The sequence below is a fragment of the Phalacrocorax carbo genome, chromosome 8 (genome assembly GCF_963921805.1).
Source record: "Phalacrocorax carbo chromosome 8, bPhaCar2.1, whole genome shotgun sequence".
Taxonomy (NCBI): domain Eukaryota; kingdom Metazoa; phylum Chordata; class Aves; order Suliformes; family Phalacrocoracidae; genus Phalacrocorax; species Phalacrocorax carbo.
Window position 1 is genome coordinate 9,305,496 of NC_087520.1, and position 20,058 is coordinate 9,325,553.

The 20,058-nt window shown below is 46.2% G+C and overlaps 2 protein-coding genes across 11 annotated transcripts in view; both read left to right on the plus strand.

Annotated features, from left to right (window-relative positions):
- The window catches only part of CYFIP2 (cytoplasmic FMR1 interacting protein 2), a 57,255-nt gene extending 52,645 nt beyond the window's left edge, over positions 1–4,610 (plus strand). For all 9 annotated transcript variants that reach the window (XM_064458551.1, XM_064458556.1, XM_064458557.1 and 6 more), the window contains one exon: positions 437–4,610. In XM_064458551.1, the coding sequence (XP_064314621.1) occupies positions 437–604 (168 nt within the window). In that variant the 3' untranslated portion in view covers positions 605–4,610. The remainder of the gene's footprint in view (positions 1–436) is intronic.
- A 5,251-nt stretch (positions 4,611–9,861) lies between these two features.
- On the plus strand, positions 9,862–20,019 carry NIPAL4 (NIPA like domain containing 4). 2 transcript variants are annotated; one of them, XM_064458560.1, is made up of 7 exons: positions 9,862–10,116; positions 11,841–12,089; positions 14,830–14,886; positions 15,931–16,021; positions 17,151–17,311; positions 17,418–18,001; positions 18,447–20,019. In XM_064458560.1, the coding sequence occupies exons 1-7, from the start codon at positions 10,080–10,082 to the stop codon at positions 18,456–18,458; spliced, it is 1,191 nt and encodes a 396-aa protein (XP_064314630.1). In that variant the 5' UTR covers positions 9,862–10,079; the 3' UTR covers positions 18,459–20,019. The 2 variants fall into 2 exon arrangements, with proteins under 2 accessions (XP_064314630.1, XP_064314629.1); XM_064458559.1 differs by lacking the exon at positions 18,447–20,019 and having other exon boundaries at positions 17,418–18,137.
- Positions 20,020–20,058: the final 39 nt, after the last annotated feature.

Below are 20,058 nucleotides of genomic sequence, written 5' to 3' on the forward strand. Positions count from 1 at the left end.
CGCTGTGAGATTTCCATCTGCAGTCTCAGCAGAGAGGCCAAGGTTTTAATTGTCTTGACAATCAAATTTTTTTTTCTCCCAAAGCTTTTCCCTTCTTCCTGGGGTTGGGAAGCTGGACCTGAGAAGCTGGTATTCCCAGCAACCATCCTGTGATCTCAGTGGCTTTATCAATAAGCAGCTGGGAGACTAGACTTTAGAAAGTTAACTTAGGACCGCTCACTGACCTTGCTAATGCTCTGCCTTGAGTCATCAAACCCTATAATGAAGTGAGTCACCGGTTCCTGGGAGGTGCTAAGTGGAACTGTAACACGTGTAATAGCTGCTTTGCTTTATCAGAGGTTTCCAGCAGCAGGTCAGAGGTACTGGTACTTTCTAGCTGGTCAGATAATGTAAGACTCTCTTCATCTGCTGTTTTTCTTCCTCACCATGTCTCTAGCCCTTGAAGAAGATGGCTGACAGGATCAGGAAGTATCAGATCCTGAACAACGAGATTTTTGCCATCCTGAACAAATACATGAAGTCAGTGGAAACAGACAGTTCCACGGTGGAGCATGTGCGCTGCTTCCAGCCCCCAATCCACCAGTCGCTGGCCACCACCTGCTAGTGTGGACACTGACCCCGCATGGGCTGGGAAGGGAGAAGGGACTGAACCCAGGACAGCTGGGAGGGGTAAACTCGATGGCATGAGACCTGGCAACAAAGACTGGGTATGCCTCCTACACATGAGGACGCATCTTCCCATCCGGCCCTGTTTGAGTGCATGTTCTTCTGTACCATCCCTGTGATCAGTTTTACTTGTAGCTTTCAGACTTGGGGGTGGGTGGGGGCGGGCGGGCAGAATGTGCTTTTCTTCCATGAAGTGGTCCGGTTTTTCCCTGTGATTCATCTAATCAGACACATCGCTCTGAAGCCATATTGCAGCCCCAAATGTGGGGGTCTCGGTGAAAGAGGTCTATGCTTCCATAGTGCTGGGAGCCCACTCCCACCACAGAAGCAATGGGGCAAATCAACACCCCCAGTGACATGTGCCACCAGCCATGGATTAGGAGCGTCTGAAGACAAGCCCCTGATTTGCTCTTTGTGGGGAAGAAGGGATGAAGCCAGGACGTCTCCTGTGGCAGCACCCTGAGGATCAAGTGATGGGTGCAGAGGAGCTGGGCCGGGCTGGTCTTGGATGGATGCATGCCCCAGGTTGGGGCTAGCTTTGTGCATTCTGCCACGTCGTTGGCCTTCCTAGCACCTGTTAAAGGGAGCTTTGGCATGTGGGTTTCAGAATAGCAGTGATGTAGTCACCAAATAACTCCTCAGCACTTCAGAGAGCTGGGGAAAGACAAAATGGCCTGGCTCTTTCCCTGCTATGCGACATCCACTTATTTTAATGCAAAGGGTTCTCCCCCAAAGACACATCTTCCATGGACTAAAGATTTCTTACAGACTATGGAAGAGGCTGCACTCATGTGAATGTGCTCTTGAACATATTAATTTGGGTGGAAATAATCACTGGTCCCGACAGGAGGCAGGTGTAGTTACCTCAGACGTACGTGAGCTTTGATCTTCGGCTAAGGGTGAGAGCTGGGGTGTGTAATTTGTGTATGTTCTGGGATGCTCTTTTCCCTTGTTTTAGACAAATTCCTAGTGGCACAGCAACCAAATATCTTTCTTCAGAGAGTGGTGACTATCAGCAGGGCTTAGGAAACTTCTCATCACTCATAAATTATGTGATTGTTTAGAAGAGGTAAAATACAGGATAAGCATTAAAAAGATACCCAGAATTTTCCAGGTCTAAAGGCATTCAGAGGGAACACTGGAGTCTGTTTCCTTTTCACACTCAGCTAATCTAAGATCTCTGAATCTTGAGAACCAATTCAGTAGGAATTTCAAGGAGGATTTCAAAACTCATGGTCATCCCTGCTTCCCCTCAGTGGCGTCGTTGAAGTGATACAAAAGCTTGTGCTTGAAGTTAAAGGAGATCAAACAACATGCTCCAAGAGAAACTGATGCTAGCCTCACCACTGGTAATATTTTAATTTCTCAGCTTTAGCCAGGTCACAGCAGATAACTGCTTTTACAGTATACAGATGTGATAAATACTCCTTTCATGCATTTCATTATGCCTTCTAAAATGCATGCTATTACAGATGTTAAAAAGGCAGAGCCTGGACATTTATTCTCTCAGAGGAAACATAATTAATTAGTAGAAATGTCCCAGCTGGCATATTTTGTCTTAGGAAACAACAGCCAATACACTACTATTACCAAGAGGAGATCTTGCTGCGTGGGATGAATTTGTTCTCCCAGACACTCACCGCCTACTCCCTTGATAATAAATAAATACCCCACACGTGAAAAGTGCTGGACATTTTCGTACCTTGAGTTTCCTTTAATTACCAAGACAGACATTTAAACTGCAGGGAGGAAATTGTGCAGCACAGTAATCTGAAAGTAAAATGAAATCTCAGGAAGTCTGGCTGAAATTTTTGAGTGGCAGGGAAGGGCCCAGCCCGGCAAGGTGAGTTGTTTCCTCCATGTCATGAGGAAGAGCAGCAGAAGAGTATCTGGGACTCAGTGACACTGCAGGGCTCTTGCTCTCTCTTTACTCTTCCACTAAGGGTGTCAGTTCTGGTTTTCCATCATATTCCACACTTCTACACTACTGGAGTGAGCATATCTACAGATATATATTTTTAAAAGGAAGAGGAGAATCAAGCACTTTATTTTTTGTGGAAAACAAGATACGAGGAAGATAGATCCCACCAAGATCCTATTTTTCCTGACCTAAATAGTAAGTGCTTGTTATTTTGGTATGAAAGTGTTGCTGAAAAGGTGGCACAAGTCCCTGGCTGGCTCTCAGAGCCACCTCTGGGCACAGCACAAATTAAATGTCCTACTGCATCTGACATGTTATGGGACGTTGGGATCTTCTCAGAAACCAGCACGAGCAAGAAGTTACTACAAAAGGATGAATTGTACCACATGGCCCAGTCTCAGCTACCTAGACTAACTAGGATATATGAAAGTGAATTTAAATGCCTGCTTTCATCTGTTTAGGTCTGGAGTGAGTCAGATATTTTAACCTAAACTTGAATATCACTTTGCATTCTTTTGCTGTAGTGTTGCCGTAAAAATTCTCTGAAATCCTGCAAAAACACAGTTGCATGTACTTGAAAGGATAGGTAGATGGAGTCTATTTGTTGCCCTCAGATTTGGTGGCAAAAACATAAAATCCCTTCAGATTCTGAGGGATTAAATGTTTTGGGCGCAGTGTCCAAAGTGCATGAACAAAATGTGAAGTGTTTTTGACTGTAGAGTGTATGCAGATGTTTTGCCTTTTTGCTCAAGTAGTATGAGATACCAGCTAGGAATAATCTTATGGTCTTCATTTCTGAGATTTTATGTTATTGTCCTTTTATTATCTGAAGGATGCAAATAGTCTTTAGCTTCAGTTCTCTAACCCTCTTTGACTGTGCAGGCGTACGTCTTTAAAGAACTCCATGAAAATGGAGCTTTTTTCCTCCTATCCTTTTTTTGATGTCATGATTGCTAATGGAAGTAGGGAGCAAATGTGTACCAGTAGGGCTAAATAGTAACAGATTGCCAGGGTCGGGCATCTTCTCCACACTTGCAGACTTCCTGCCAAGTTTGGGTGTCTTCCATGCAGATATGCGCTAATCCTATAGTTTTCAGCCTTTTACAATCTGCAGACCCCTAACCTTTTTTCTTAGGGAAATGTGGACCCCTGTCTGGATACTTTATATCTACTGGCCATGGCCTTGCTTTTTTACCTACATTTTCCTGCTTACTCTGAAGTAGTCTGCAAACGCCCTGGGATTTACCAGCCACCACTTGGAACGTCTGCTTCAAAGACAAGTTGCTGGGTCGATACAGGAATTACAGGGGAGAGGAAGGATGGCCTGTGTCACGAATGAAGTCAGACTAGGTTATTTTCATGTTCGCTCCAGTTTTGACATTATAAAATGTGACTATTGGCAGTGCACATGCCTTTCTTTGATGATGCTACACTGGACTTTCAATGATACAATAGAAAGGGGAAGCAAACTAGTTCAAGCTCAGCACTTCAGTAGTTTTCCTTTTAAACTCTGACAGCACTTATTAGCATTGAACAACATCTTAGTCCTTTTTATCCTGCATTACTCCAGTCCAGTATGTTCATGTGTGTTTGAGAACAAAAGAAAAAAGAATTGAAGGTGTAAAAAAAAAAAAAAAAACCAAGAAAATATTCTCCAAAACTCTTGTCAAATGTACCATATTTGTATGAAAAGCTGCTTGAGTTATTTTGTACAATGAATTTTATTTATGGTGAGGTATATTTACGCTCGTGATCTGATACGGTGTTAAATTTTTGATCCATATTTGCTATGCAGCTGAAGATGATATTTTGGTTTTGTATTATTATTTTTTGCTGTTGTTCTAAAATTCAGCCAACAGAAGCTTCCATCTCCATTAGAACTGCTTCTGCAAGAGTAAAGCATCTGGTACATGGTGATATGTCCCGTAACAGAGCAACCAACAGTGTGTACAACAAATGTGGGATGACTTTTGTGATGAAGAGAAATAAAAATCGGGCTCATTCATGAAATGGGCAGACTTTACCTTGTGGTGTCATTGTTGCAATTACTATTATTTGGCAAGAGCCTCCAATTGCACCTGGTACAAAGAAAAAGCTAGGTGGAATAATGGCAGCATTTTCTTGATAAAAACATCAAGCTTTTGTCAAAACCAAAGGAAAAAAATGAAGCTTTGTGGCCAACACCAAATCAAACAAATTTTCTTATAAAAAGTTAATGATTTTTGAGAAAAACATCCTTCCACAACAAATTTTCATTTGAACACTTGTTTTATTATAAGAGGGCTGCGGAAGGGAAGATCATATAATTATTTTTAATAGACTTTGCCAGGCCTGTCTCAAAACAAATCTAAAGTGAGGAGCTAATTTCCTCTCATTACCACAGCCTTATCAACTCAACAGGGTTTTTTTTTTTACTCCAGGAAACTATCCTTGCTATTTTTCTCCAAATCGCCACTTGAAACCAGTCTTAGGTTTGTGTTAGAAGCATCCAAGGAGCAGCTGTGGTTGTTGAATGCAAAAGGAGCAGTGGGAATCAAGGGGGAAAGACCTTCTGGGAGCTGAGGAATTAGGGTGAAATAACTGACATGGATCTGTGGGAGTGGGAGCACTTATGCTTCACCAGCTCTAGACAAAATATTGTAACTGATGTTCCCTTTCATAGCTTCTTCCCAAGCTTTTCTCATGGGAAAAACTTCCTAGCTTAAGAGGAATAAAAATGCAAAGATGCTTCACATAAAATTAGAGGTGAACTTTAAACCATGACTAGGCAGCTCTGTTGATCCTTCTGATATGCTTTAAGTCACGGGACATGATGTGCCTGCAGCTTTCTCTGTAACATATTGCTGTGGAGGACTATTTGTCTGACAGTTGAAAGTTGCCCAATGTTTACCGATTTCAACATGGTTCTGCAGTGGGGAATGGCAGAGAGGTGAGCAGGACTTTCTTCCTGGCTCAGCCACTGGTACTAGGCAGGTGGTTTGGTTTTCATCCTTTACACCATCAAGATTTTTTTTTCCTTCTTTTCTTAAAAACTAATTTCAGCTGCTGTCTCGTGGACACCCCAGTACTAACACCAGCCCTAAGAAGTGCCAAGAGCTCACAGGCTGCATGGTCTCACCTGGAGCCAGAAGCAATACCTGCTTTAAGTGTCAGGGTCCAAGACTCTGAAATTTGGTCCCCTAAGAGACCAGCATCAGAGATACAAGCCCATGTCTTTCTTCTTCCTAATGCTTCTAAATATGTTTACATCTTCAGATTAAAGGCACTTCACCAATGCAAAGAACGTTCATTAATGATTGTTTTATTCTTTCAAAAGAATAACAAAATGTCCCTTTCTGTGACCCCTTCTGCAAGCTAGGAGTGCTTTTCTTATCTAGTTTTGCTTGATTTAGAGTATTGTAGATAGCAAACATCTGGCAGATGTCTGAGGTCTGCAAACAAACGATCTGCTGATTACATGTCACTTCACGTTGTGGCACCCACTGCTGCTCTGATGCCTTAAGGCTTCCAATGCCTGCTGAACCATCCACCTCCCATCCATCACCAACCCAACACTCCTGTTCTGCCAACATACACGGTTTATGGGGCCCAGTGACCTGGATCACTGAACTGATCTGGATAAAAAATTTAACCACCCTGGGAGAAATGAGTTGGGGTGTGGTTTATGGCCTAACGACCCTGGATCACTCAGCTGCTCCATAGCACAGACCCACAGGTATGTGCACTGGCACAAGGAGGGCAGTGCAAGGGTGGGAACACACCATGGGTGTGACAGGCTGGGTGGTGGTGTTGTCTAAACTCTCCTAGCACGAAATTACAGCCTCAGCCACTGCAGACACAGTTACCTTAAGATAGGCTGAATTAAAAGCTGTCTGCTCAACGAAGTCATCTTTCAAGCTTTGAGCATCCTTTCATGTAGTGCTGCAATCATCTGAACACCAGGCAATTCCCTTAACCCCTACACAATCAGGTCATTGACAGAAAAAGAAGGACTTAGCCTCTCTTTGAAGCAGCAAACAGCTCCTTGGAGCCCTCAAACTATACAAAGCCATAGCAGAATGTTGCAACCCTGTTCTGAAGGTTTCCCCAGGAACCATGCCTAGCAGACATCCAAGGGCAAAAGTGTCCATCACCTGCTACCAGGATACTTCCATCATTATTTGTAACACAGGGCATTTGATATCCAGTATTTTTCCACCATTTTTTCCAGACCAGAAGAGATGAGCAGAGAAGAGCAGAGGAAAGAAAAGCCTTTTGATCTTGCTGAAGAGGTTATTTGCATGCAAAGCTGTCTTGCTCTACCCCCTGGATTCCAGTCAAGTTTTTTGGCCTGGAAACCAGTATTTCAGGAGGAACTGCATTGTTGGAAGATGAGCTGCTAAGGAAGACTCCCTGATTTCTGATGAGTTATTTTTGAGGAAACATCTGATGCGAGTATCAACCAGTGAGGTCACAGCTTGGAGCTGAATTCCCTTAATTACAGCCTTCCCATTAAAATGAGGATATGAAGCAATAAAAGAGGCATTGGTTGCATCCCTGCTTTATTGTTATCAGTCTCAACTTGTCCTTGACTAAGCGTAGTAGGCAATTCCATGACAATCCTACCTAGCTTTTAAATCCCATACCGACATACGCAGCCTTGCTAAATCCACCCAGAGCAACTGCTGTGACTTAGTGATTTTATATACCACACCCCCACAGCCCCTGCACCAGAGAGAAAGAAATACGTGACACACTTGTGTCCCATGGTTGATTGCAAGATCTGACTGAAGCTTCTTCCACGGTGGTGACAACTAGGAACGCTCCTTCCCCGATGCCTGACAGAGTCAGCTCATGCTGTGGCATCCCTCCCTTTGGGACCTCTGCCCTGTCGTGTCTCCTCTCTTCCTAGAACTGAGAACAGCTTCTCTTGGAGAGCTCAGCCCTTGTAAATTCTGGCAAAAGTGGCCCATGGGGTCAAATATGCTTGCAGATGAAGTGGGGTACATAAACACACGTGTATGTGGTCACATTAGCCCCTTCCTTTAGGAAATCAAGCTGACGGGAAGGTAAAGTGGCCCAAACTGCCTTTTGCTTTTGACTGCAGTACCCCCTCTTCTGTGTTAGTCATTTATGAGGTTGCACCATGACCAGAAAGATTATTTTAACCCCAGACCCCTTCCATAAAAATTTGCTCCCTCCCTAACACCTCTCTGTGCACAGTGGGGAGCTGTGCTCAGCACAGATGTCAAAAACACTCACCCACAAAGGCTTGGGAATTATTTTGGATGCAGATTAACTGCCAATAACCACATCACCATTAGGACTCCCCAGCTACGAGCAATACCTCAGGGTGTTGGAGAAGGTCCAGCAAAGGGGAGAGCCCCACAGAGCAGCAGAGCAGGCAGGCAGAGCAGCCTGCGAGGGGACAGGGACACAAATTCCTCCAGCCAGCCGCAGGCAATCAGCACTGAAAGCCCAGCAACACTTATCCCACTCTGCCATCACCTCAGTTTCTGCAATCAGCCTCATATTCATACATTGCATGAATAGCTCTTAACCAGCATCAGCAAGTAAATTTACTAAATAAAGGCCAAATCCTGCCATCATTGTCTTGCCCAGGGTGCCTTTTGCCTGCATAATATGTAATAGCAGAAGCAGTTGCTCCCAGCCCACTGATAAATCAGTGCACGTTTCATTTCCTACATTAAAACCTGGTGCCAGACAATTTGGATTGATTATCAAGTGCTCCTGTGACAAAGGGGAGGACGTGGGACTTGGCTGGCAGTCTCTCTCAGCCAGTGACCTGCAGGTCTGTGACTGATGAACAGACCTGATTAAAATCGAATGACTCACAAAACGCTTGAACATTACATTTGCTGGAGAAAATAATTGTACAGAGATAGGATCAGGCGCTGAGTGAAGGAGCCATGCAGCACTAGCAATGCTGCAGCTTCATGGTCTAAGGGCAATTTCTGTAGTAACAGGTAGTATATTTTATAGGAGGGAAAAAAGGCAAATTTTCAGATGTGTTCAGATCCTGCAGATGTTATGTCTTTACATTGCCTTATGACAGATATCATTTCTGCCTATAAATGCGGGCTTGCTGAAGAAAAGCTATTGGTTTTACTTATCTCTGCTGACCTACAGCAAAATCCAGCCAATGCCTCCTGCCGCAATGAAAGGGCTTTTGTATCAGCAGTAGGTTTCTGTGTACACATGGCCACCGCGCCCAAACACAGGAATGGAGGACGGCAGAGGAGGAGGGTGGGGATGAAGGCAAAACACAGTGGCGTACAACACTTTCTGAAATGTTCACACGCCAGTATCAGCACACGAGGTTTTGGCTGCAGTGGGATGGGGAGTTGATGGGGGAGCTACAGCCCCTGATCTATAGTATGGGCTGAACCACGTTGCCATGATGAGGCCTGCCAACTAAATAGTCACAAAATAAAAGGGTGTAAAACGAGTTTAAGTGATGGAGGAGCCCATGGGCTGAAGATTACTTTCTCAGGGCGGGGATTAAGCGTAGAGGCAGCTAAGTCTTAAACCACAGCTGCTGCTGCTGCTGGTGAAATTGTGTCCTGGCTCTCTGATCTCCTTTTCCACAACACTTTACAGCAGAAGAGTGCCCTTATCATTACACACTCATCTGTTTTTGATATTTCTTTCTCAAATACACCTTTGCCTGGAGCCTGGCCTTCCCCGCTACAACTCAAAAGTCAGGAAGGTCCATTAGGGAAATTTGGCCTGACCTTCAGCAGAGAACATGCCTTTGCCCAGAGAGTACACGATGCAGGGAACCCTGCACCCACCACAAAACTTCCATTAGGATATATCCATCTTCCTTAGACCTCTACATGTTTCTCAGCCCCCCAACCTCGTTCTTCAGCCCTACAACCTGCTGCACACAGCCATAGTACCAAGTGCAGAATAATGAAGACCAATGCTTGAAGCAACAGGACACTTTCTAAAATGTCTCCTTGATGTATTAACTGCACTTAGAGTCTCTTGAAGTAACAGGAGGTATTTTCAGGAGTACAAACTCTGTTCAGGATTTAATTTATCTTGTTTACGTTTAACTTCTGTTCCACTGCTCTCTGTACACATGTGAAGTCCACAGCTTTGCAGCTTACGCCCAGTGTCCCACCGCACCGCCTAGCCAGACCCACAGCCTCCTGCTTTCACAGCACCTTCTCCCAACAACCGCAGTAAGAAAAAACTCACTCCAGAGAAATCCCCGTCGGGGCTGAGGCAGGGGAGCCCCATCCCGGATCTCCCGCCCCGAGCAGGCAGCGGGGTCAGGGCCCGGGCTCAGCCCAGGGGAGCGAGCAAGGCTTGCGCGGGCATCCGCTGCCGGTGCGCCGAGCCCGGCGGCGGGCCAGCCCCGTCCCGGAGGAGGAGCCGGCCGCGCAGGTGTGCCGGCAGCCCGGCCCGGCCCGGCCCCGTCCCGCCAGCAGCGCCTGCTGCCCTCGGCGCCGGGATGCTCTGAGCCGCCCGGAGGACGGGGGAGATGGAGCCGCTGGAGGCGAACAGCAGCTGCAGCAACGGTGGGTGCAGCCCGGCCCGGCGCGGGGGGGAGCGGGACGAGCCCCGGGGGCGGGGGGGGGAGCGGGACGAGCCCCCAGCTCAGCCCTGCCCGCCCCGCGGGGAAGCGGCGCGGGGGGCGGTGGTGTCCCGGGGGGGCTGAGCCCACTGCACCCCCCGGTTTACCTCCCCACCCGTCTTCGGGGCTGTTGGCTGCCACTGCTCTGTTTTCCTGGGTTTGGGATTTCTTTTCCGGTTTTTTGAGGTCTGTGTAGGAATGGGAAAACACCCTTTATCCTCAAGCCCCACAGCCCGCAGCCTTACAGCACTTACAGGGAAACTAGGAATATTTTTTTTTCCTCTTAAAGCTTACCTGATCCAGTCGGTAATCACCCCATCCCACTGCCTTACACGCGTGCCCAGCAGCACATTGCAGGCTCTTACCCAGCCAAAGAGGAATATTTCCTATTCCCCAGGAAATAGTTCCACAATCAAGGATGTTTTTTCCTTTAGAAAAGAAACCTATTAGGGAACCTTTGGAAAATCATCTAGAAAGTCACTGAAATTTTTTCCATTAGAAAAAGTTTGGATCCAAATCCACAACTACACATGCCAAGGACGGGGGGTGCAGCTGCAGAATATACGTGCCATCTTCTTGTTGCTACATCTCGTACAGAGACATGTGCCAGTCTCTTGGTTCAGGAGAAAGGTGGCACCAATGCCCAAGCTGCAGGCAGTACTGTGAGCAGTGTAGCCATTGCCTACCCCTTCCTGCAGACACACACATACTTGCTCTGTAATTCCTGCATGATTTCAGGCAGAAAATTAAAGTCTCTTCCTACTAAGGGGCTTTTGTGACACTCCACCTGGCTGTAATGTTTCCCCTGGTCACAGTCACGCTGTCTTTACTACACTCAGAGTGAAGATTGCAATAGAAAGATGTGCTGGGTGTGGTAGGCTTGTAAGGGTAGGAAGAAACTCAGTAATTTTCTCACCCACACACAGCAACACGCCTTGGCTAAAGTCACGGGGACTTAGCGCTTTTGGTGTTAACAGCACCGTGCCTGCTTTCAGTCCTCCCACACTGGCAGGACTTGGTGTGCTTTATGAGTACTCAGGCACTCTGCAAATAGGTAGAATAAAACCATTGGACAGTAGAGGCAATGTGGAGATGAAACTTTGGTCCGGGACAAGGCTGTTGTTGATTTACGAGCAATCCCACGGTACTGCTCGGTACACAGAGCTGGAACAGATGCACGAAGTACTGGCATCACTCCACATTAAACCCAAAGCTGTAAGCTGCAGACAAACTGGCAGATGCAAGGGTTAGTTGGCTGGAAAACACCAAAGCCTTTGAATCAACAAGGTTGAGTGTTGATAAGGCATAGTTCAAACTCATAACATTGGAGTTTGGTGGAGAGACTCTGGCAAAGGTATTTTGAAACTCAGATTACATTATTATAGCGGTCCTTGTGGCCTTCCAGTTCAGCGAGTAGACTGGCAGACACATTCAGTGTCAACGAGCTGCTTGAACTACACACCACAAATCTGTCACTCAATACCTTGCCATTTCCACATGTGAGTTAAGAGGTGTCCTGAGTTTTTGAGAGCTGGTGAGTACGTGCTGTTAGGGTGACAGCACAGGTGGCTGTTTGGAGGGACATCTGGATGAGTCCAAAGGCCAGCAGAGGCACTGTTGATAGTCATACGAGTAATTTGCTGTTTTATCTCCACGGTGGTCTCACAGGGTCTCTGGTCACCCTTTTGTGCCTTTCCCACCGGGTTGTGTGCCAGGTGATCGGCGATGCCGACCCAGCTGACTCTGTGCAGGACAACGGGACTCTGCATAACTTCTGGATAACTCGGCTGGAAAGCAATTATGGATTCTACATTGGCCTGGGCTTGGCTGTCTTCTCCAGCTTCCTCATTGGAAGCAGCGTCATCCTCAAGAAGAAGGGGCTGCTACGGCTGGTGGAGAAGGGAGGCACCAGGGCAGGTAAGGTTTTGGGGGGGGGGGGCGGGGGGGCAGGAGGGAGGATATCCATCTGTTCCCAGAACCACACACATCATCCAAACTCCAGCACTCATAAGGCAAGAGAACACCTCTGGCTACACATGTCAGCCTTCCATCAGCAATGTAAGACATTTTGTGGATGCACTTTTGTGTGTGAGACCCAGAGAGCAGTGCTGACGGGAGCTGAGGAGCTCATTTACAGAGCTCTGCATTGGAAGGGCTCAGCTAAAAGTAGCATTCCCCTGCTTGCACTGCAAATAGCAAGTCACATGCACTGTGTGATCAGATGTTCACCCACCAGAACAATACATGCCCATCACAGCTCTTACATAGGAAGGTGTGAGGCCAGGAGGAAGCAAAGTGTTGAAAGCTCTTTGAAGTGGGCCCCTTTGCACAAAGGTGCAAATCATCACTGTGTCACAGGCAGGAGCAGAATAGCACAGGTCCATGACCCCGCTCTAGCTCTTAAATGATGCACTAGGCAGCTTTGCCACCAAGTCACTGAGACAAGGATTTGGTCCCATGTGCTTTCATTGCATTAGCAAGAGCCACTTACTACTGCAGGACCACACGTCTGCGCTCTGCATGAACTCTGTGGCTTTCAGAAAGGATACTTCCGAGGTATGTTGCGCAACAATGTGTAGATAACTTTCCTCTAGCACCAAGCTCTTAGGGCGAGGCATGTGTTTATGTGCACGTATATATGGATACAAAATGTCAGAGTAGGACTGCCTACAGCGGAATTGCACTGTGGAATTGGATGCATCCCATCAGCGTCGCAGACATGCGCTCTAGCAGCAGCGTGCGTGCTACCTGGCAGCTGACCTACTTGCATAACTACAAAACAAAATAATGATAATTAAAATACTACTTCTTCCCAGTTCTGGCCTAGGAACAATTTTTAAATAATTTTACAAAGGAAGTAAATATCGATGTCCCCATATGAGGACACAGAGGCATGGAACAATGAAGTGACTGTCTAAAGTCAACCAGCAAAGCTACCAACAGCACCTGAGCTGCAGGCCAGCCTCGAGCCCACCTCCATCCTCTGCCATTACGCAGGCCACAGCTGCGGAATTCAGCTGGGTTTGCTTTTTGGCATTATATTTGCACAATGAAATATCAGTATTTTTTCAACTGTAGAAGACGTCTCTCTCCTCCCTCCTTCCATGAACCCCTCCCACAACAGAGCCAAGTGAGTAAAACAAGAGCAAACCCCTCCCTGTTTTTCAGGATGTTTAACCAGGAATTAGCAATTAATGACAGAAAACTGCAGCTGACAAAAAGAATTCTTGAGAGAAAACCCAACCAAGAAAAAAAAACCCAAACAAATAAACCAGAAATTTCTAAGGAATACCAAAGCGTAACATTTGAACTTCAGCATTTGTGAACTTGTTGAGGAACCAGAAGAAGCTGAATTCTAGCAAGAGATTTTTCCATGTGTCCTGAACTCTTCCTGTCCACCTCTTCATTGCCCCTTTTCCTATCTCACCCTTTAAACTCTCAGTCCCAGTGTTTCATCCCTGCTATCTGAGCACATCCCTGTTCTCCAAGGCAGTCAGTCACTGCTGGTACTGACAGCTCCAGTCAGGTCAGACTTACTAAAACCATGGGCTCTCTCTGACGCAGCAAAATCAGGGTTCACAATGTCAGCATGCTCAGGCTGCTTACATCTAACAGCTTGTGGGTTAAGACCAGAGGTGGATTAGTTCCCAACACAGTATGTCCATTCTTCCTCACTTATATGCACATTTTCTTTCATTTAATTGTTCCAATGCCAGGAATCATTTTTCATCAGAAATGCTCAGTCACATAATGACTGATCCATATAAAGTTAACATTAGGATTTCTGGCAGTTCAGGCTGAGGCCCTGTGATACAACTATGACACAAAGCAGTGTATAAAGGAGCAGATAGCTTCTGGGACTGGATGCAGGGAGCCTTCACCATGACCACACAGCAACACGAACTACAGCACCACATGCCTGCACAGAACAACCGACCAGTCCTTCCCCCTCTTTATCCCTCATAGCTATAACCCCCACTTGAGGTGGGTTTGGAAAAACTCATTGCCTTACCTTAATGAGCATGCACAAGACTCCGCAGCGACCCGGTGCAATGTGAGGTGAAGCACAGGCTCCCGGCAGGCAGGATGGGGCTGGCAGCATCCCAGGGAGCAGCTGTTGGGTGGGGGCACCCAGCACAGAACAGCCCCTGCCAACCTTCATCCCTCTGCTCCACACAGGGGACAGGCAAGTAGAACACAAAAGATGACACATGACCAGCCTATCAGAGCTCAGCTGGGGTGTTTATTGCTGGGTTTAGGGGCTGGTGCACCCTGATGAACCAGTGAGGATGACCACAGCTCCCAGGGCTGACGGGCAGCCCCAAGCTCCATGCTGCAACAGGGCAGGCTGCACCCCAGGCTGATAACCTCTGTGGCTTTGGGGCAATGGGTACCATTTCTACTGCCACCCAGGATCAAACCACTGCTATTATTGCATTTGCATTGTTCACCCCTAAGTGCCAGCTTCCACTAACCCCTTGACTCAACATAATTTCCACACAAGATGAAATGTCTGCATATTCTGTCCTTCCAAGATGTTTTCTTTATCACACTTTTCCCCTTGCAACTTACCCCTCTCCAAAAGGATGTTTCTCATCTCTTGCTCCGAAGAACATGGTTGTTAATTCCTGCATACCTGTGTGCTTTGCTTCCCCAGGAGATGGAGGCCACGGCTACCTAAAGGACTGGCTCTGGTGGGCTGGCTTGTTAACCAGTAAGTAGGAGCAGCTTTTCCAGGGTCTGTCCCTGTGAATCAGGTGTGGAAAAAGTCCAGTGTCTGGTGGCTTAAAGCCTCTTTTCTGGTGAGTTCCCCCATCCTTCAGATTGAGCAGAGGCAGTGACCCACCCAGGATCTCCCGCACCATTCTCCAGGAGGGCTGGTAGGACTTGCTAGCTCAGTTTTACCCACTCAAAAGCATGAAAAGTCAGGTTTTAATAAGGCAACCAGCTGGTCTGCCTGTGTACCAGGCACAGCACAAACAGCCTGGGGGCTCCAGAAAAGGTTACTGCTGCAGCACAAGGGAGATAACAAGGAGGCACTGGTAACAGCTCCTTTCTTGAGCAAAACTTGTTTTCTCTTAGACCAAGTCTTAAACCCTTTTCTTCATGCTGCAACATCACAGTATCTTCTCAAATTGGACTCATAGCTGCACAAAGAGCAGCAGATTTCACAAGAAGGTTCTTCAGAGCAGTCTTTTCTGGCTCTCGTTGCTGCAGCAGCAGCTCAGGGTGCCCCCACCTTGCCCTGCCCTTGCAGCTCCTGCTGCACAACCACTAAAGCACAACCCATAAGCAAGCACAGAACACTTACTGCTCAGGGGACAAGGACAGAGGGTGACACCACAGCCCCAAGGAGACACTTCGCAGGTGAGAAGCAGCCTCCCAGCAAGGGGGCGGGTGGGGGGAGGGGGGCTCCCACAGCTGCCCACCCTCTCATTAATTACCCAGACACACTCCAGCTGCCTGGCTGGTCTATGGGGGTTTAATGACTTAATATTAGTCAGGCGTGACATGGCCAGGCCCTGGCACCTGCAGCCCTTCTCTGTGTGGGTGCAGGTTCCTGGGATGCCTCTCTGCTTGCGTTAATTTGTAATAGAGAGATTTTCACCCACTATCTGGCCCTGTTTAGAAGCAGCATGAAACTCCCATAATAAAACCCACTCTCTAACTGACATCTTACTAGTTTGCAAGCCCACAAGAGAAAACACAAAAAGTATACTGTAACTCACTGGTATTCATTTTTCTTGTGTTTGTTTAGTGGGTGGAGGGGAAGCTGCCAACTTCGCTGCCTATGCCTTTGCTCCTGCAACTATTGTCACGCCTCTGGGGGCTCTGAGCGTGCTCATAAGGTGATTTCTGTGTCTATAGTTTACAATTTGCCTGTTTGTCTTGTGAGATAGAAAGGTTTGAAGTGATGTTAATATGATTTATTCTGCCAAAAGGAAAAAAAGTCTTAGTGTTTTCTAAAAAATGCTCTGACAGTAGTTGCCCTTTTGGGGGATCATTTGGAAACCACTGAATTAAGTAGCACGCCCTTCTGGAAATGCTGCATGTGGAGAGCAGCCACATACACTTCAGGTTAAATTATTGCAAATATCAGTGTTACTTCCTTCCTTAGTCCAGCTTTTCAGCCAATTCAAGGTTGTGAGTTTGTTTGGTTTGGTTTGGTTTGGTTTTGTAGGGAACAGTACTAAAAATCTAAAAGGACCAAAATATCAGCTTGTTTTAAAACTGTCTTTCATTTGCCTTCTATTTTCTAGTCCTTTAGGGGGCTCTGATATTGTGGTTTTATACCTTTGTCAGGTGCAAAAAGGGCTGAAACCCTATTTTATTTTTTGGTTGTTTTTTTTTTTTTAATTTTTATAAAGGAAATTAATATCGAAATACATGACTCCAGGTACTGAAGGTTTTATAGAAGGACCGTTATTGTGAAATGCATAAGCAAACTGAAAATTGGGACTGCTCTAGAGTCTTGCCCAAAATTTTTATGGACACCTACTAGGTATTTTTGCAGATATATCTATAGCCCCCGTACCTTCAGAGTTTCTCTGGGGCTTAGTATTTCTGATGATTTAATGAAAATCAATGTAATTCTTTTGTTGTTAGGGTTGGTTTGTTTTTTTCTCTGTTACTCTGGTCCTTGAAGTAATTTCCTTGGGCACTAAAGGCTTCATAATGCCCAGCAGTTCATGAGTGAATCTGGAGACCTTGAAAATATTTCTGAAGATGTGCTTAGACACTCAGCATTTTTTCACCTTGCTGATACCTGAGCTGTGATCTACAGACCACACCTGCATCTCTGCAGGTTCAGCTGTCAGTAGATGCAATGTGATTGTGTATTAACACACTGGAATCCAACAAATTTACTCCTAAGTTGTGTCCTCATATCACATGAGGGCATTCTTTATCTTATTTTAGATGCTATTCCTTCTTTAAAGGACTTTAAAGCACCAGCTGACGTGTTTCTGTCCTGTGCAGTGCCATCCTGTCTTCGTATTTGCTTGGAGAACGGCTCAACCTGCTGGGAAAGCTGGGCTGCATGCTGAGCCTCGTGGGCAGCACTGTGATGGTGATACATGCCCCAGAGGAGGAGGAGGTCACCACTCTGGATGAAATGTCTTCTAAGCTGAAAGAGCCAGGTACACAGGAGGTCATGCTTTCTCTCTTGGGGCTGGGCAGTGTGTACTGCTCTGTGCCCCATCCTCGCAGCTGCTTAGTTTTGAGTTATTTCTCTCCCTCTTACAGGTTTCCTCACTTATGCTGCGATCCTCTTGGCTGTCTGCTTCCTCCTGATCTTCTACCTCGCACCCCGCTATGGCCAGAGCAACATCCTCATCTACCTCACCATCTGCTCTGTTATCGGTGCCTTCTCCGTGTCCTCAGTCAAGGGCTTGGGTATTGCTATCAAGGGCTTCTTTGCTGGCCGGCCTGTACTGCAGCACCCGTTGACGTGGATCCTAGTCATCACGCTGGTGGCATCCATCACTACACAAATTAACTACCTCAATAAGTCTCTAGACATTTTCAACACCTCTTTGGTGTTTCCCATCTACTATGTGCTGTTCACCACTATTGTCATCACAACTTCCATCATCCTCTTTAAGGAGTGGGTCACCATGACTGTAGTGGACATCATTGGGACAGTTTGTGGCTTCCTCACCATCATTTTGGGGGTGTTTTTACTCCATGCCTTCAAAGATATGGACGTCAGTTTAGGGAATCTACCACAAGTCCTCCAGAGTGAACAGCAAGCACCAGTCACCCGAGACGACAAGAACATCCTAATAGAGGTGGACAACTCCAGCATCGCCCCAGAGGATAAACACAAAGTATTCATGATCTACACCTAGCGCATTTTATGCAACAGTCTGGAGGTTGGGTGAATGGGTTGATGTCAATATTCCAGATGCTAGTGAGCAATTTAAAAAAGAAGTGGAAAATAAAACCAACAGTTTCTTATCCAAAGCTTGGTAGAGTCAAGCCAAGTCTTTCTCTGGGCTTTTGGATTGTATCTTTCTCATGGTGTGGCAGCAAGGGGTATGGTTAATCCTCACTGGGCTTTAATATATGCAGCCACAGATCATGAAAATCCTCTTGAAATACGATACTCCTGGGACAAAGCTCCTCTCTGAGGCCCCTTCCCATCTCTTATTCTTGGCAGGGCTAATGTTTACCCTTCTACTCCTTCCCTGGGGTGGCTATTGATGTGTTTATTTCCAGGCCTTGATTGAGTCATTGATTACTGGTTTTGTCTTTTTTTTTTTTCCTTTCCAGACACTTGCATGAATGCTAAAATACACACCACTATCGCAAATGGAGGTGACAGATGAGGACTGAATTGTGTACGCCTGTTATTCAGCCTCTGCTCATCCGTGTTAAATTACCTGCTCGGCAAATATGGGACAAGGATGTTGGTGAATATGGGCAAAACATGGTGAATTTTGGGATAGGCACTTACTTAGGCGCTGTGGCAGGACCCAAGCCATAAAGTGTTTTTACATGACCGTGCCAGAGAAATCTTTTTCAGCTTTTGTTTTTTTGTGAGGTGCAGGAGTTCCCCTGCAGCACAATGTTAATTAGTTTTATGTGGATTTTTGTTTGTATAGGGTTTTTTGTTTTTTTTTTTCTTTTTTCACCTTAGCAGCTATGGTGTCTAGGCCGTGTTGATGTGGTTGGTGAAGCCACTGGGCCTCATCTAGACCTCACCCCACCAAGGGGCAACCCCAGCTTAGACTGGGAAGCTCTGGCAGGGCAAACCTTGTGTCAGGAAAAACACTGCCACCGGCTTCAATTTTTTTTTTGTGGGCTGTGAAACCTTTTCAGCCTGAAAGAGCAAGTGACTGTAAATGTTAAGGGTTTTTTTTTTCTTAGTAAATATCTTCACCTTGGAGAGCCCCCCAACTCTTTGAGCCCCATGGCCTGTCCTGCTATCATTTAAGCCCAATGGCTTTGTTTTTGTTGTTTAAAGGGAGGCATGAGCTGTGCGTTAAAAGCCAAACAGGCACAAGTGGGTGATGCTCTACAGAGCTGTAGGGATGCAGTTTGTCCCAGAGCAGTCCCATTCACCCCTCTCCATCTCTCTCAATATAGTATGGCTGTTACTTGGACTCATGGCTCACCTTCAAAACCCACTTGGATTTATATCAGTGGTGAGGATAAAGGGGTGAGAGGAATAATATTTTGAGCTGGAAGCTGAAAAAGGAAGGTATCACTGCGGTTACAAGTGTCTCCCATCTTGCTGCTGGGTCTTATAGCACAGGGAGACTGGAGCCTACATGCTCACAGCAAATCCCAGAGAGGGGTGAAGCCTTGAGCTGGCTTTTCCAAGCGGGCTCAGTCCGGAGGCAGCTGTGGATGGGTTAGCCCTGGACCACGGCACACACTGGTGCTGTCTGAGACACTGTCGTGGTTCTACCTGGGTCTGAGCATCACTGAGCAAATGCAGCTTGGGGTTGTGGGCAGAGGAATATGCACTCTCTTGTTTTAATAACATTTCAGTACTTTTGTTTTTGACTGTGGAAAGGGAAATAAAGGCTTTTAAAAAAAAATAAAACCGTGCAGGTGGATCTGAAATTTTTTAATGATTTTTCTGATCTTATTGGTGTAGCCTTAAAGGATAAACAGGCTGAAGGACAGAGGTGTACAGCAGGAAGAGTATCTGGGGAAGCAAGTAAAACAGCAGCGACCTCCTCTGGTAGCAGAAAATAATCCAAGTAATTCACTCTAGCTTTGTTTTTGGCATCCTTACTGGTGTAATGCTGTATGCATTTTATTTTAGAAGTAGATTGTAAAGGGGACTTGTCCTTCTCACTGCCTAGAACTGCATTTCATAAAATCCATTCCTCCAGCTATCCGGCCATCTCTGGACAAATGCCACATATAAAAT

Excerpts from the sequence above, each read along its gene's own strand:
- NIPAL4 (XM_064458559.1), top strand. The coding sequence starts at position 10,080 with ATGGAGCCGCTGGAGGCGAACAGCAGCTGCAGCAACG. Across the intron at positions 12,090-14,829 it reads GAAGGGAGGCACCAGGGCAG|GAGATGGAGGCCACGGCTAC; the intron begins GTAAGGTTTTGG and ends TTGCTTCCCCAG. Across the intron at positions 14,887-15,930 it reads GTGGGCTGGCTTGTTAACCA|TGGGTGGAGGGGAAGCTGCC; the intron begins GTAAGTAGGAGC and ends GTGTTTGTTTAG.